The sequence below is a fragment of the Trachurus trachurus genome (assembly GCF_905171665.1).
Source record: "Trachurus trachurus genome assembly, chromosome: 12".
NCBI lineage: Eukaryota > Metazoa > Chordata > Actinopteri > Carangiformes > Carangidae > Trachurus > Trachurus trachurus.
In genome coordinates, this window is record NC_139908.1 from 2375026 (window position 1) to 2393180 (window position 18155).

The 18155-nt window shown below is 41.5% G+C and overlaps 1 protein-coding gene across 1 annotated transcript; it reads left to right on the forward strand.

The window, feature by feature from the left end:
- Window positions 1-1107: 1107 nt before the first annotated feature.
- Window positions 1108-17000, forward strand: LOC310994805 (arrestin domain-containing protein 3-like). The gene is made up of 8 exons (XM_083983643.1): window positions 1108-1686; window positions 6257-6338; window positions 7645-7792; window positions 9156-9258; window positions 11234-11490; window positions 12604-12757; window positions 13840-13979; window positions 15459-17000. The coding sequence occupies exons 1-8, from the start codon at window positions 1404-1406 to the stop codon at window positions 15534-15536; spliced, it is 1245 nt and encodes a 414-aa protein (XP_083839769.1). The 5' UTR covers window positions 1108-1403; the 3' UTR covers window positions 15537-17000.
- The last annotated feature ends 1155 nt before the right edge of the window (window positions 17001-18155 follow it).

Genomic DNA, 18155 nt, shown 5'->3' on the forward strand with positions numbered 1-18155 from the left:
ATGTGTTAACTATTTTTTTTAGACCTATTATGGCTTTAATACTATCATGTCTGCACTTTACTTTTACTTTTTATATGGGCTACTTTTGAGTCCCGAATAAAGGCCATTATTATAGCCTAACTATTATTAATATTAGCCTATTAGGGATTTAATGTCACAATAAAAAGTCAAAAAGTTTAAATGTCAACAAACTGGAATCACACCACCACAGTTCAGTTAGGCTACTTGAAGTCTGAGTAAAGTCACATTAGAGGAAATGAGACTGAGTTGTAGGATAATAATTTGAATTTTTTATTTATCTATTTATTTTTGCTTCCTCATAAAGATGTTATGAGGTCACGAGTGCACATAGATGATGTAACGTTACAGTAAAGTTTGTTAACTGAATACTGAACTATTTCACTCACACATTTGTTTTTCATAAGACTGGTGGCTGTAAGAACATGTGGAGACACATTCCCCCCTCCCTCCTCTCGTGTGTGTGTGTGTTTCAGGTTGTTATCCGGAGCTATAGGCGAGGAACGTGGCTCACGTGAGCAGCAGCAGCAGCAGCAACAGCACACTGCAAAAATTCAAAATCTTTCTAAGAATATTTGTCTTATTTCTTGTCAAAATGTCTCATTTCTAGTCAAAACTAATCTCTTTCCACTTAAAATAAGACTCATCACCTAAAAATGAACTTGTTTTTAGATCATCAAACTAATTTTCACTTGAAATAAGTAAAAATCTGCCAGTGAAAGCAAGTTTTTTGTGCTTGTTTGCTCCACTATCAGATTTTTCTAATTATTTCAAGTGAAAATCTGCTTGAAAGAAGTAAAAAGTCTCTAAAAACAAGTGTGATTAGTCTTATTTTAAGTATAATACGATTGTTTTGAATAGAAATAAGACAAATATTCTTGGTAAGATGTTGAGTTTTTGCAGTGCAGCAGTAGCAGCAGCAGCAGCAGCAGCAGCATAATAACACCGGCCGGTCTGAGTCTGACTGTGCGCACATGCTCAGTGCGGCTCCCTCCCTCCCTATCTCTCTTTGCGCACAGACCAGAAGAAGCTTTAAAGCGCAGCGGCGGCGGCGGCTGCAGCCAGAGAGACAGAGAGACAGACGGGGCAGGCGCAGCAGCGGGAGGAGCTGAGCTGAGGCTGAAGCCGAGCTGTGAAGCTGCTGAGCTGGGGGAAGCGGAGAGCGGCGCTGCCTGTAGCTGCGTCTCCTCCTCCACCAACAACCAAACCAACAACATGAACCGACCGAGCATATGGGAACCGAACCGGAGCGGAGCGAGCTAGGGCGCATGATGAATCTGTGACTCACAACTTCCCTTCGCTCCATAGACTCTTTCTTTTTTACATTTTTATATCATCATTTTATCACATTTCCTCCTCCATCATCATCCTCCTCTATCATCACCATGGTGCTGGCCAAAGTGCGGGGCCTGGCCGTGTACTTTGACAGCCTGCAGAGTGACAGCCAGCTGCCGGTGTTCTCCGGCGGGGAGCTGGTGTCCGGCCGCGTGGTGGTGGATGTGACCGGGGACGTGCGGGTCCGCAGTCTGGACATCGCCGCGCGCGGAGTCGCCAAAGTCCGCTGGACCGAGTCCCGCAACACGGGGGCCAACACGGCGTACACCCAGAACTACACGGAGGAGGTGGAGTACCTGCACCACTACGACACCTTGATAGGAGAGGAGCGAGGTAAGGAGTTTTCTAATAACAGACACACACCAACACTACACCATGCATATTAGCACTGTTCTTCCTGGAGTCTAAAACATTGAGTCGAAATTGACTATTATATTCTAAGTCCATCAAGGAAAAAGCAGAACAAAAACAACTATTACAGTCACAGCAACACACAGATACAATCCACTTGTACAATACAATTAAGAATCAGTAAATATATATAGGCTATAGGCTACATTTACTGTGACTGTATTAGTTGTTTTGTTTTTGTTCTGCTTTTTCCTCGATGGACTTGGAAGAATCGAGGCTATAATAATAGTCAATTTCGACTTAATGTTTGGACTAGCTATGCTAATGTGCTGCATATGGTGCTAATTAATAGAGATCCAATAAATGAAATGAAATGACACACACATCTAGCCTATAGCTACACACACTAGTGGTGGTGTTGTGTTGTTGTTGTCGCCGCAGCGTTGCGGCTCAGCTGATCGTGCAAACTTTTCACGCGGAGCTGCTGCTGCTTTATGACTATTATGAGATGGGAAACTTTGTGCACACACTGCAGAGAGCCCCCACTGCACCCCTCAACCCCCCCTCCTCGGTCCATCATCATCATCATCATCATCATCATCAGCCGCTGTGGTGCTGATGCAACAGCTGATGCGATACCGGCACCAACACAACACAACACAACACTTCCAGTCCCGACACCGACACCGACTCTCCTCACGACCGTTACCCGGGATTAGAGCCTCGTCGAGCGGCCGCGGCTGCAGCATCCTGCCGGTGTCACGGAGGAAAGGAGAGACAGAAACTAAAGTTGCAACACTTCGCGTAGCTGGATAAATAAAGAAATAAAGAAGCAATATAAAAATCGATAGAGAAATCGAAAGCAGAGGCTGGTGATCGGTGTTTTTTGGGTTTTTATTTTTTATTTTTGTGTTGCTGTTGTTGCAACACAACACAACACAACACAACACGAGGTCACGGAGCGGAGAGATGCAGAGTTGAACATTTGTAGTGATAACATCCTGAAGTAGCGCCAGGCAGCCAACTCCCTTTGTTAGAAGCGGTTCAAACCTGTTCAGAAACTGCCAGAGACGGAGGGAGGAGGGGGGGGGGGGGGGGGACCAGACTCACTGTGTGTGTGTGTGTGTAGTAGAGTGTGTAGTGTGTGTATCTCAGCTGCTGCTTTAAGCCTCACAGCAACACTTCTTATGCTGTTGTTGTTGTAAAACTGTTGTAAAACAGTAAAGGGACAGTCTGTGACGTCACTGCTCTGGGATCAGCTGCTGGTCAAATGTGGGTCAGACAGTCACAGGCAGCGACATCATCAATGACCTCACACACACACACACACACACACACACACACACACACACACTGTTCACAGACACACAGACACATTATGAAGCTGTAGTTGTCTCTCTGTGACATGATGATGGGATGTAAAAACGACCACATCTGGATGAAACGTCGTCGTCGCCTCGGGAGCTTTTTTTTTTTACTCCGTCACACTGTTGTTGTTACTTCCTCAGCAGACTGAGTTGACTCGGTTCAGCTGTTGTTAGGAAATTTGTAAAAGAAGAAAAACTTTATTGACATTCACATTCAAGAGATGTGAGAGTCATTGGCACTGAAATACTTACAATAACTCATTATTTTATCAATAATTTCTCAGTTTACTCAATAAAACAACGAGGCAACATGTTTAACTTCTTGTTTAGATGTGTAGTGTATTATACACCTTAACTTTCTTACTTTAATATCTTGTATTATTTAATGTTCTTCTTTGTACGTGTGCCTTGTTTGGAACTGAAGGAATACCACAGATGTTTTCCCTTAACAAAAAAATAACATGTTAGATGAATTAACTTCAATTTTATATAAAAGTTGTGATAAAGAAAGTTCATTTTATGAGTTTTTATATAGCAATAAAACACGAATAAAAGCTAAACTGAGCTGAAGGAGGAAGATCGGTGGTTGAAAGCTCCAGAAACAGTTTTTGTTTTTATATATCAACTGCTGTTGTTACCAAGGCGACGACGACTAAACCTCAAACACTGACGACAACGACGATGATAATAATGATGATAATGATGATAATGAGGATGGAGCTGGAGTTTTATTTTGAAAGAATCATGATCATATGGGCATTTTTCATCTGTGTGTGCGTATGTGTGTGCGTATGTATGCCTGTGTGTGTGTGTGTGTGTGTGTGTGTGTGTGTGTGTGTGTGCGTGTGTGTGTATCTGGAGTTCACTGATAGTGTACAACACACAACACACCACATGGCTGTGTAACTAAATGTGGGCAGGGGCCTGTCACAGGCCGAGCCGAGCCTGAGGGAGAGCAGCCAATCAGAGCGCAGCCTTGTGAATTCATGTCAGGGTGCGTCGGCCAATCAGAGGCCGAGCTGCGATGCATGCGTTGGAGTTTCCAGCTGAAGGAAGCTGCTCAGTCTGGTTCATACCGGTCTGCTCCTGCTCTGCTGCTGCTCGCCTCTCTCTGTAGCCGGTCACACACACACACACACACACACACACACACACACACACACACACACACACACACACACACACACACACACACACACACACACACACACACACACACACACATATGCATGCAGGCTGTTTATGACAGCTCTCACGCACACACACACACAGACACACACACACAGAGAGACAGATGATTGGTGCTGAGGTGGCAGCAGCAGCAGCAGCAGCAGCAGCACTAGTAACAGGAAGAAGAAGCCGAGTTCATAGACGTTTAAAACACAAACAATAACAGAAGGAGAAATGAGGAAGTGAAGTGTTCTTTCTGCTCGCTACTACGCCCTGTTGTACACACACACACACACACACACACACACACACACACACACACACTGGCACGCACACACACTGAGGCTGTTCTGTTCTGTTCAGACAGTGAAGGATTGTGGGTCAAATGTTCAAGTCACATTTTCTAAAAGTGTCACGACTCAGGTTTCTTTTCTCGACGTCAACCAACAGTAACCCGGTCGATACGCAACATAACAGGCTTTATTTCAAAAAGAAGTTGTATCAATTCCTTATCATATTATATGCACTGCAAAAACTCAATATCTTACCAAGAATAGACTATTTGTCTTATTTCTAGTCAAAATGTCATTTCTAGTCAAGACAAATCAAATTCTACTTAAAATAAGACTCATCACATTAAAAGCAGCTTGTTTTTAGACACTTTTTACTTCTTTCAAGCAGATTTTCACTTGAAATAAGTAGAAAAATCTGATAGTGGAGCAATAAGTTTTTCTTTCTTATTACAAGCACAGAAAACTTCCTTTCACTGGCAGATTTTTCTACTTATTTCAAGTGAAAATGTGTTTGAAACAAGTGCAAATGATCTAAAAACAAGTAAATTTTTAGGTGATGAGTCTTATTTTAAGTGGAAAGAGATTAGTTTTGACTAGAAATGAGACATTTTGACAAGAAATGAGACAAATATTCTTGGAAAGATTTTGAGTTTTTGCAGTGTGTAGCCTAATCACTTATTGGAATAACTTAATAAACAACCTTGACTGGAAAAAGATCTGGAACTTACCAGCTACACTAGATATATATGATAAATAATAAAGTGAAAGAAAAGTATCCTTCAAAATAATCCACAGAATTTACCCTCCTAAAGTCTTTTTTTCACAATGTTTACAAAATGTTTCCGACACAAGTTGCTCTTTTTGTATGGGATGCCCTGAAGATGTCTTCCACCAGTTTCTGGGCAGATGTCTGTCATTTGATTTCCTTTTCTATTGAGCCAGATTTTTCCCTTTGTTTTGAAAATGTTACTGTTTGGCTTCACTGTCTTTCCATTTACCAAACCTTATTATCCTTTTAGCCAAATGGCACATTCATAAATGTAGACTAGATACACAAATCAAAATCCTTCTTTTCTTACATTTAAGAAGGAAGTCAAACAGTATATTAAAACTATTGAAAAATCTAAAAACATAAAAGCTATCAAGACCCTGAATCTATGTGCTCTCTACAATGTCTTTTTATAATGCAATCTGTAAAAAATGCCCTTATGTATGTATTGTAACCCCCTGGCGGTAATCTTTGTTGCTGTGTTGAATTGTATTGTTTTGCACAATTCTTAATAAAGTTTTGTTAAAAAAAACAAAAAAAAAAACTACTGAAGTTTCTTCTTCTTTTTGACGTTGTGTAGCTGTGTTTGTCTCTGACGCACACTCAACGTGTTTCTGTTTGTTTTCCTGCTGCTGCACACTCAGCAGAAAATAAAAACAAACCTGATGTTAATGTCGAAGCTGGTACCTGAACGCCTCACTCACTCTGCTGTGTTGTTGTTTATTTCTGGATTAATCAACTTTAAAATGTCAGAGAATGATTCACAACATAAAGAAACATCAAAATCTTCATGTTACTATGTTTTTAAATGTTTTAACGTAGGAAAAAAAGCAGTAAAATGTTAATAAGTTGATATTTTCAGCTCTGTTTCATGTGAAAGTTCAATTTAAAGTTTGTTTTTAATGACATTTGACCTTTGACCTAACCTTATTTTCTTTCTCTGTGTGTTTCAGACGAGGACGGTCCAGAGGAAGGTCTGACGGTTCTGCACGCCGGCGTTCACGAGTTCGCCTTCAGCTTCAACCTGCCACAGATGTGAGTACAGAGACTCAGTTTCTGTTTAATCACATGATAAATTCATCTTAAATCACATGTTTTTTTAAAATTTAAATTCACCTTTTTATTGACATTCTGCAACAAATGTGACATGTAGCCGACACATATTCAGTGATTAGTCACAGAGCATCAGCATGAATGTTCTTTTTCTAGTCATAAGAGAACATGAAATAAATGTAAATGTAACAAAAACATGAACTTGATCACATATAAATACGTTAATTTCCTGTGCACAGTGAGAGAACACTGCAAAAACTCTGATCTTACCAAGAATATTTGTCTTATTTCTAGTCAAAAATGTCATTTCTAGTCAAAACAAATCTAATTCTACTCAAAATAAGACTCATCACATTAAAAAGTAGCTTGTTTTTTAGACACTTTTTTACTTCTTTCAAGCATATTTTCACTTGTTTTTCATTACAAGCACAAAAAAACAGCAGATTTTTCTACTTATTTCAATTGAAGATTTGTTTGAAACAAGTGAAAATTACCTAAAAACTAGTTAATTTTGCAGTTAATGGTGCACTGCAGAAACTCAAAATCTTACCAAGAAAATCTGTCTTATTTCTCGTCAAAACAAATCTCATTCTACTTAAACTAAGACTCATCACTAAAAAGTAGCTTGTTTTTAGACACTTTTTTACTTTCAAGCTGATTTTTTTTATTTGAAATAAGTAGAAAAATCTGATAGTGGAGCACGTTTTTCTTTCTTATTACAAGCACAAAACGTCCTTTCACTGGCAGATTTTTCTACTTATTGAAAATCTGCTTGAGAGAAGTTAAAAAGTGTCTAAAAACATGTGATGAGTCTTATTTTAAGTAGAATGAGATTTGTTTTGATTAGAAATTACATTTTGACAAGAAATAAGACAAATATTATATATAAATAAGTAGAACAATCTGATTTTTCTTTCTTATTACAAGCACAAAAAACTTGCTTTCACTGTTAAGTAAGTTTTTCTACTTATTTCAATTGAAGATTTGTTTGAAACAAGTGAAAATTACCTAAAAACAAGTTAATTTTTAGGTCGTGAGTCTTATTTTAAGTAGAAAGAGATAATCTTTGTCTGGAAATGAGACATTTTGACAAGAAATAAGACAAATATTCTTGAGTTTTTGCAGTGTAGTGTAGTGACTCTCACTGTGACACTTGAATCTGAACTCACACAGACAAGTTACACACTCTAGTCTGCAGCCACATGACATAACCACAGACAAGCCACACTTCCTGACCCCCTTCTCTCCCCCCTCCTCTCCTCTCCCCCCCCCCCCCCCCCCCCATCAGGGCTCTGGCCACGTCCTTCGAGGGGAAGCACGGCAGCGTGAGGTACTGGGTGAAAGCTGAACTGCACCGTCCGTGGCTGCGCCCGGTCAAGACCAAGAAAGAGTTCATTGTGTTCGAGCACATCGACATCAACACACCACTGCTGCTGGTACGCACGCACACACTGAACACACACTCTGAACACACACTGAACACACACTCTGCACACGTCGCCACCACCACCGCCTCGGAGGAATCGCTGACATTTTGGGAAAACCTTTTCTTTCTGGTTCAGAGTTAGACGAGCCGTGCTGTGACCTTATGGCAGATGATATGTAGCTTAGCTTAGCATAATCACTGGAGACGGGTGCAAACTGTTAGCGCTGGCCCCGTGCTGCGGTAACACAATCCACCTGTTACACAACCAGCACACACACACACACACACACTCACATACGCATACACAGACACACATTCATCTTATTGATGGTGACATCTCGGCCGGTTACAGTCGGATCAGACTCAGACGGTGATGAACACGACGTCCACACGTTTGATATTTATATTTATGACGCGTGGAAAAAATGACACACATGCACGTAGGCTACACACATAAATAAATGTATCCTATCTTACTCTCTTCCTCCTTCCTCCTCTTCTTCCTCCTGCTTCTCCTTCCTCCTCTTCCTCCTCCTCTTCCTACTCTTCTCTTCTTCCTCTCCTCTTTCTCGTTTTCCTCCTCCTCCTCTCTTTCTCCTTCTATTCCTACTCTCTTCTTCTCCTCTTCCTCCTCTTCTTCCTCCTCCTTCCTCCTCCTCTTCCTTCTTCTCTTCCTCCTCTTCTCTTCTTCCTCTCCTCTTCCTTCTCCCTCTCTTTCTACTCTCTTCTCCTCTTCCTCCTTTTCTTCCTCCTTCCTCCTCTTCTTCTTCCTCTTTCTCCTCCTTTTCTTCCTCTCTCCTCCTCCTCCTCCTCCTCCTCTTCCTCCTTTATCCTCTTCCTCCTCCTGCTTCTCCTCTTCCTACTCTTCTCTTCTTCCTCTCCTCTTTCTCCTTTTCCTCCTCCTCCTCTCTTTCTCCTTCTATTCCTACTCTCTTCTTCTCCTCTTCCTCCTCTTGCTCCTTTTCCTCCTCCTCCTCCTCCTCCTCCTCCTCCTCTTTCTCCTTCTCTTCCTACTCTCTTTTTCTCTTCCTCATCTTTCTCCTCTTACTCTTCCTCCTCTTTTTTCTCCTCCTCTTCCTCCTCTCCTCCTCTCCCCTCCTCCTCATTCTCCCTCTCCTCTCCCTCCTCCTCCTCTTTCTCCTTCTCTTGCTCCTCTCTCCTCCAAACTCACTGACACACGATAAAGTTCAAACAATAAAAACTTTATCCAGTAAAATAACAACAATGTTCCATAGAATCAATAGAATCTGGAGTGTTAATGTAAATGTTGAGGTGTATCGATAAAGTTGGTTGATGCGGTGTGTGGATGCTAAGCTAAGCTAGGCTAAGCTAAGCTAACAGGCTAACAGCTGTTGTTGTGATGGTGCGTTCAGGCTCCTCAGGTCGGGACCAAGGAAAAAACTCTGTGCTGCTGGTTCTGCGCCTCCGGTCCCATTTCCCTCAGCGCCAAGATCGAGAGGAAGGGATACACCCCCGGTCAGTTACTCCTCTTTCTCCTCCTACTATTCCTCCTCTACCTCCTCTTCCACTTCCTCCTCTTACACCCCCGGTCAGTTTACTCCTCTTTCTCCTCCTCCTTCTATTCCTCCTCTTCCTCTTACACCCCCGGTCAGTTACTCCTCCTCTCTCCTTCTCCTCCTCCTCTCTCCTTCTCCTCCTCTTACACCCCCGGTCAGTTACTCCTCCTACTCCTCCTTCTCCTTCTATTCCTCCTTTTTCTCCTCCTCTTCCTCCTCCTCCTCTTACACCCCCGGTCAGTTACTCTTCATCCTACTCCTATTCCTCCTCTTTCTCCTCCTCCTTCTATTCCTCCTTCTCCTCCTTTTCTTCCTCCTCCCTCCTCCTCCTTCTCCTTCTTCCTCTTCATCCTCCTTCTCCTCTTTCTCCTTCTATTCCTACTCTCTTCATCTCCTCCTCCTCTTCCTTCCCCCTCTTCCTCCTTCTCCTCCTTCCTTTCTCTCTTCCTCCTCTTCTCTTCTTCCTCTCCTCTTCCTCCTCCTCGTCCTCCTTTTTCTCCTTCTCTTCCTACTCTCTTCTCCTCCTCCTCTTCCTCCTCTTTTTTCTCCTCCTCTTCCTCCTCCTCTTCCTTCTCTCTCCTCCACTTCCGTCTCCCTCTCCTCTCCCTCCTCCTCCTCTTTCTCCTTCTTCTCCTCCTGTTCCTCCTCCTCCTCTTTTCTCTTCCTCCTCTTCCTCTTCCTCAGTCAGAAAATGTATTGCCATGTCAACCATGACAAGGAATTTGTCTTGGTTTGCTCTCTAATATAATAGACAAACAAATAGGGAGGCGCCATCTTGGTTATCCAGTCCAATCCTTCTCCTTTTCTTCCTCTCTCCTCCTCTTCCTTCTTCCTCCTCCTCCTCTCTCCTTTTCCTCCTCTTCCTCCTTTTTCCTCCTCCTCCTCTCTCCTCCTCTTACTCTTCCTCCTCTTACTCTTCCTCCTCTTCCTCTCTTCTCCTCCTTCTCCTTTTCCTCCTCCTCTTCCTCCTCCTCCTCTTTCTCCCTCTCTTTCTACTCTCTTCTCCTCTTCCTCCTTCTCCTCCTTCCTTTTTCTCTTCCTACTCTTCCTTTCCTCCTCTCCTCTTCCTCCTCCTCCACTTCCTCCTCCTCTTTCTCCTCCTCTTGCTCCTCTCTCCTCCTCTCTCCTCTCCTCCTCTCTCCTCCTCCTCCCCCTCCTCCCTTGTTGAGATCTAATGTCGATAAAGAATCCTAACCTTTGAAAACAGGGGCTCTTCTGGGCATGACAACATCCAGCAGCCCCGTCCTCCTCCTCCTCCTCCTCCTCCTCCTCTCCTCTCCCTCCTCCTCCTCTTTCTCCTTCTCTTCCTACTCTCTTCTCCTCCTCCTCTTCTTCTTCCTCCTCCTCTCTCCTTTCCTCTCCTCTCCTCTCCTCTCCTCTTTCTCCTTCCTCCTCTTTCTCCTTCCTCCTCCTCTTCATCTTCTTCCTCTTTCTCCTTCTCCTCCTTTTCTTCTTCTCCTCTTCCTCCTCCATCCTCTTCTTCCTCCTCCTCCTCCTTCCTCCTCCTCTTCCTTCTTCTCTTCCTACTCTCTTCTCCTCTTCCTGTCCTCTGTCCTTTCCTCCTCTTCCTCCTCCTTCTTCTTTCTCCTTCCTCCTCCTCTTCTTTCTCTCTCCTCCTCCTCCTCCTCCCTTTCCTCTCCCTCCTCCTCCTCTTTCTTCTCCTCTTCCTACTCTCCCCTCCTCCTCCTTTTCTGTCCTCCTCCTCCCCCTCCCTTGTTGAGATGAAACTTCCAATGTCAATATGGATGTAAAGAATCCTAACCCTGAAAACAGGGAGTCTATGGGCATGACAACATCCAGCAGCCCCTTCCTTCCTCCTCCTCCTCCCCCCCCCCCCCCCTTACTCCCCCCACCACCTCCTCCTGACTCCCGTCACTCACCTGGTCTCTCTCCCTCAGTCTGACAGACTGATGTGTCTTCTCCTCCTCCTCTAGGCGAGTCCATCCAGATCTTTGCGGAGGTGGAGAACTGCTCGTCGCGGGTCGTGGTGCCGAAGGCGGCGCTCTACCAGACCCAGACCTTCTTCGCTAAGGGCAAAGGGAAGCAGATCCAGCAGCTGGTGTCCAACCTGCGGGGCGAGCCGCTGCCCCAGGGCAAGAGCCAGAGCTGGGAGGGCAAACAGCTGAAGATACCCCCGGTGTCCCCCTCCATCCTCGACTGCCCCATCATCAGGGTCGAGTACGCACTCGTGGTGAGTCCACCGGCTCCATTCATCTGCTATAGAACACAGATTCTTATATGAAACTTCCAAAGTTTATCACTTACATTAAGACAATTCTTTTTTTATTACAAGTTTTGTCAAATTTTATGTTTAAATATGTAAATGAGGCAATATTAATATTAATATAATTTTAATACTTAGGACTAATTATCTACTGTATTAATACACAAGTTAACTATGAATAAGTCACTCATTATTAACCAATAACACATTATTATAACTCTTTTAGTAACCTAATGTAATACCTATCACCTGGAGGGTAAAAACCTGTTAATAACAGACTAATAACCAAACAATAAGAGATTATCTATAACTTCCAAAAACCTGCTAATGTAATACTTATAACCTGACACGAAATACCTGTTAATAAGATACTAATAGCCAACCACCAATAATATATAAATAAACTAAGAACAACTCACTAATAATAGACAAACTTTGAAAAACTAGTCAGTGACACATTATTTATAACCTGCTAATAACTTATAATAATAACGTATAACTTATTATTAATAATCTGGGAATATGATACTTGTTTATAAAGCAGTGAAGCTGCTAATAACAATAATGTTGTTTATAACATTAACATAAACTGCTGATATAATAACTTATCAATAACACACCAGAAGATGCTAATGACCATTAATAACTCGCTGATAATTTGCCAAAACAGCATTATTTTTAGCCTGCTAATAACATGTTTATAACTTGGTAATATAACACTTAGAATAACACTTTGATATTTTATTTATTTTTTGGTTTATTTGACAGTAAACAGCTCTCAGTCGTAGTCCCTAACTGCTAATCACACCTGTAAAAAGGTTTCAATCACTTTTTAATTACAAATCTAAATGTAATGTAACAACCAGTCAACTTGTGAAGTTTTAATTCGTTTTAATTACTTTTAATTAGCTTTAATTACTTTTAATTTATTTGCTTTAACTTGTAAACATTCGGCGCTGCCTGAAGTCGGCGCCTCGTGTTGTTGGAGGAAGTTCTTGTTCCTGGTTGCAGGTGTGAGCTTGTGTCACCTGAGGCGTCGAGTATGAAAACATGTGTGTGTGTGTGTGTGTGTGTGTGCAGGTGTACGTGGACGTTCCTGGCGGGCTGAACCTGTCGGTGTCGTTGCCGTTGGTGATCGGGACCATCCCTCTGCACGCCGGCTCCTCCCGCTCCTCCAGCTTCAGCAGCAGCTGCAGCAGCCTGAGCTGGCTCGGCCTGACGCAGAGACCCGAGGGTGCGTTCACGTTCACACACATTCACACACACACACACACACACACACACACACACTGCAAAAACTCTAAATCTTTCCTAGAATATTTGTCTTATTTCTTGTCAAAATATCTAATTTCTAGTCAAAACTAATCTCGTTCCATTTACTGCAAAAACTCAAACTTCAAAACAATTCATAATGTGAAAAAGTTCAGTATTCAGTTCACAAACTTTACTGTAACATTACATCACCTGTAATGTGCACTCATGACCTCATAACATAGCAAAAAGCAAAATAAATAAATAAAAATGACAAATTATTAGCCTGCAACTCACTCAAGTCTCATTTCCTCTAATGTGACTTTACACTGCAAAAACTCAAAATCTTTCCAAGAATATTTGTCTTATTTCTTGTTAAAATGTCTAATTTCTAGTCAAAACTAATCTCTTTCCACTTAAAATAAGACTCATCACCTAAAAATTAACTTGTTTTTAGATAATTTTTGCTTGTTTCAAACTAATTTTTACTTAAAATAAGTAGAAAAATCTGCCAGTGAAAGCAAGTTTTTTGTGCAGAAAGAAAAATTGCCCCGCTATCAGATTCCTCTACTTATTTATGTATTTATATACAATATTTGTCTTATTTCTCGTCAAAATGTAATTTCTAGTCAAAACAAATCTCATTCTACTTAAAATAAGACTCATCACATTAAAAAGCAGCTTGTTTTTAGACACTTTTTACTTCTTTCAAGCAGATTTTCACTTGAAATAAGTAGAAGAATCTGCCAGTGAAAGCAAGTTTTGTGTGCTTGTCATAAGAACGAAAAACTTGCTCCACTATCAGATTTTTCTACTTATTTCAAGTGAAAATCTTCTTGAAAGAAGTAAAAAGTGTCTAAAAACAAGCTGCTTTTTAATGTGATGAGTCTTATTTTAAGTAGAATTAGATTTGTTTTGACTAGAAATAAGACAAATATTCTTGGTAAGATTTTTTGCAGTTTTTGCAGTGCAGCACGTTCTCCAGATTCCTCCGCGTCAGGTCGAGTCGAGTCGAGTCGAGTCAGAAACGTGACGGTGTTGTTGTGTTTTTTTTTTCTCTCTCAGCTCCTCCGAGCTACAACGAGCTGGAAATATCAGAGTCTCACAGGAGGAGCTGCCTGCAGGGCTGTGATAGGCCGCAGCAGGAGGAGCTGCTCGCGTATATCACCGAGTTCAGATATCTGCCCCCGCCACTCTACTCCGAGGTACGCCACACACACACACACACACTCACACACACACACGCGCACACTCACGTCAATGCACACACACTCACGTCAACACACACTCCAAGTCCAGATGAGATTAACGTCAGAAAGTCGAGAGACTCAGGAAGAGAAAACTGAAAAGATTCTTTAGTCAGAATGTAAAGATAATATATAAATTATAGGGTTAAAGACTTTATAATAAGTACACAGTATTAAGCATTAGTTAATAAGCATTAATAAATACTGAATTCTTCATTTTTAATGCATTAGTATGTTACATGTAGCTTATGAATAGTGCTTATCAATGATGAGTAAAACATTTTTAACTGTGTTTATAAACTACATTCATGCATTATAAATGATGAACGCAGTATTTACTGCTTAATAGTGTGTACTTATTATGAAGTGTGACCAATTATAGATTATAGATTAAAAATAAAAACATTGGTTATTTACAGTTAATTGATATTAAAAGAATTGTTACAACTGTAGATGATAGTAACTAAAGGAGTGGGTTGTTGTTAATGTTTTAATTTGAAGTCACAGAACAACAGGTAATAGTTACAGAAACAGAGGAACAGGAACAGAAGACCTGGATCAATGGTTCATCAATGAGCTAAAACAGCTGATTAACATTTGAATAGTTAAATGTTAATTAAATGAAGTAGTTACACTAGAAATATTAAACCATAAACACTGACTGGATGTAAAAGGGATAGTAGCATTTTTTTAAAGTGTGGTTGTATGATCTCCAAATAGCCCCTAATTACTTTAATTGCAGTAGAAGACTCTCTGCACTCCTCCCGTTAGCAACGCCAGCCCATAATAGCCCTGCCCAGAGATTTACAACATACAGTGTTGTGAATGGACCCAAAGAAACGGCCTATTTTCACGGCCTAAAAGAGGTTTTACCTGAAAAAAAAAACACAGTTCCATTGTTCGCTATAATATAATTTTTTCCAGCCCCTCAAAGTGCAGGAAAAACACAGTTTTTATTTGGACCTAACCAACTGCTGATCGGCGGGCGCTAACCCTGGGTGGAGGGATACGTGAGTTGGTTAGGTCCAAATAAAAACTGTGTTTTTCCTGCACTTTGAAGGGCTGGAAAAAATTATATTATAGCGAACAATGGAACTGTGTATTTTTTTCCCCGTAAAACCTCTTTTAGGCCGTGAAAATAGGCCGTTTCTTTGGGTCTGTTCACAACACTGTATGTTGTAAATCTCTGGGCAGGGCTATTATGGGCTGGCGTTGCTAACGGGAGGAGTGCAGAGAGTCTGCTACTGCAATTAAAGTACTTAGGGGCTATTTGGAGATCATACAACCCCACTTTAAAAAAATGCTACTATCCCTTTAAATAGTGTTTACTCTTTATATTATATTGTATTATATTTGAATGTTTATGTTGAACATTATAATAAAAAACACACAAAATACGGCTGCAATAATAAAAAGTATTGTTATTCTCTCTCCCAGGTGGACCCGTACCCCGACCCCGTGGACGGGACCGGAGCACCGGATGTCAGGAGACCCGACATGTGTCCGTCCCGCTGAGGAGCTGAGGGAAGACGCTCCGACTCAGAGACTCAGAGACTCAGCTCCGCTCCGGCCCTCGGGGGGGGAGGGGGGGATCAGCTGACCACGGACACTCGGACCAGGATCTTCGTCCACATCCGGAGCTCGACGGAACACGAGGCGACGATGAGAAAAACGACAAGAAACAAAACAAAAAGCGGATGGAAATGAGCTCTGAGCTACAGTAAATCCGGCGCATTTACAGGAGGCCACGGCGGTAACTGTTCATGAATGTGCACTGTCCTCAAACAAATAAACTATAAATAAATAGATAAATATTTAAAAAAAAACATGAACAGTCGCCATGACGCCTTGGCTCCGCCCCCTCCTCAGGCTCCGCCCCCTCACGGTGAATTTTGCACAGAGCCGCTCTTACTGTTCTTCTACCTGTGGTTTATCTGCTGCAGCTTCCTGCTACAGATCTAAACTCTGCTCTGCTCCTGAACGTCTCACGGACGACGACGACGCCTCAACGCCTCGTCACAACACAACACAACACGACAACACAACGACACAAAAACAGACTCTTTGTGTGAACAAAGATAAAACTCAGTGAGATTACACTGCAAAAAACTCAAAATCTTTCCAAGGATATTTTTTGTCTTATTTCTTGTCAAAATGTCTCGTTTCTAGTCAAAACGAAACTCTTTCCACTTAAAATAAGACTCATCACCTAAAAATGAACTTGTTTTTAGATCATTTTCACTTGTTTCAAACTAATTTTCACTCGAAATAAGTAGAAAAATCTGCCAGTGAAGCAAGTTTTTTTGTGCTTGTATTATAAGAAAGAAAAACTTGCTCCACTATCGGATTATTTTAAGTGAAAATCTGCTTTTTAATGTTTAATGAGTCTTATTTTAAGTAAAATGAGATTTGTTTTGACTGGAAATAAGACAAAAAATATTCTTGGTAAGATTTTGTTTTTGCAGTGTAAAGAAAAAACAAGAGATTCAGTTTCAGAGAAACGACGACAACAAATGACGACGACGACACCTCGAGCACTTAACGTAAAGCTCAGAGTGTGTGTGATTGTGTGAATGTGTGTGTGTGTGTGCGTGAGAGAGACAGTGTGTGTGTGTGTGTGTGTGTGTGTGTGTGTGTTGGTTTAATGACCAGGTTGAACCCAGCCTCTGGGTCTCTACGTAGAGAAAAAGCACAACTCCGACCAACAGAGACAAACGAACCCACGAGTCTCAGACGTTCACAAACAGCAGCGCGTTAGAAAACAAACAAACCAACCAACACTGATGTTTACAGACGAACGATCAGATCGAGAATGTTGCTCCGACACGATTTTCTTCCACCTGAAACTATCAAAGTACCAAGTGCAATATATTTTTGTATTTGTGATTTTTTTGCACTAGTTTTTCATATAATCTGTTGCTGTTTATTCCATTTCTGTGCATTATTATAAATATTATTATTATTGTTCTGATCTTAAATGCTGTCATGATCAACTTTTGATAAAATAAAAGATTTATTTTATAAAATGAGGCGACTCAGACTCGTTTTATTGTTTTGATTTGTTTGTTTCCTTTATATTTAAACTCCTGTTGAACAGACACAACTTTATTTAACACGACAAACAGACAACACTGGGGTCGGCAACTCCATTTCTAGCCCTGGAGAAATGGAGTTTATAAAAAGTAGCTTTAGCAACTACTTCTACTCATTCTACTCATTTAACTCAGTGTTAAAGGGATAGTTCAACATTTTGTCAAATTGGCCCATTGCCATAATCCCTATAGTCATAGCAGTAGGTTCGTTACCTTTAATTGTCGGTGCAAGCTGTTTTTAGAACGGCGGAGCAGAGCTGTGAGCTGCTCAGAGCTACGCTACGGAGGCTCATTATGGGATTTCTTGGTTTCCCTCATCAAACTCATCAAATACACAATCCAACAACTCCACAACGCTCTGGTGGACAAGTTGTGAGCTGCACATTCACCACACTATGAGATAATAACACAACGTTACCACACAGAGTTGTTTTAGAGGGAAATACAGAGACTGATGATGAAAAACTGTCCCTGAAGGCAACGCGCATCAGTGGTTTTGCATGAATTTCCCTCTAAAACAACTCTGTGTGGTAACGTTGTGTTATTATCTCATAGCGTGGTGAATGTGCAGGTCACAACTTGTCCACCAGAGCGTTGTGGAGTTGTTGGATTGTGTATTTGATGAGTTGTAATGAGGGAAACCAAGAAATCCCATAATGAGCCTCCGTAGCGTAGCTCTGAGCAGCTCACGGCTCTGCTCCGCCGTTCTAAAAACAGCTTGCACCGACAATTAAAGGTAACAAACCTACTGCTATGACTATAGGGATTATGGCAATGGGGCAATTTGACAAAATGATGAACTATCCCTTTAAATAAATCAACACATTATGGTGGATATGTTATTGGCCAAAATTGTAGTTTGTAAATTGAGTGGTTAAACTACAAAAAATGACCCAGAAAGTAGATTGTAGTTGAACTGCATGTAAGTGAAGTCGTCGGGGTCGTTGGGTTCACCGCTACCAGACAGACGCTGCTAATCGCTAAAGCAGCTAATGAGGATAATTAGTTAAAACCAGAGGAGGAGGAAACTCGCAGCAGCAGC

Bases quoted from the DNA above. Each gene is read 5' to 3' on its own strand.
- LOC310994805 (XM_083983643.1), top strand. From the start codon at position 1,404: ATGGTGCTGGCCAAAGTGCGGGGCCTGGCCGTGTACTTTGACAGCCTG. The intron at 7,793-9,155 runs GTACGCACGCAC...TGGTGCGTTCAG, and splicing joins TCAACACACCACTGCTGCTG to GCTCCTCAGGTCGGGACCAA. The intron at 12,758-13,839 runs GTGCGTTCACGT...TTTCTCTCTCAG, and splicing joins CCTGACGCAGAGACCCGAGG to CTCCTCCGAGCTACAACGAG.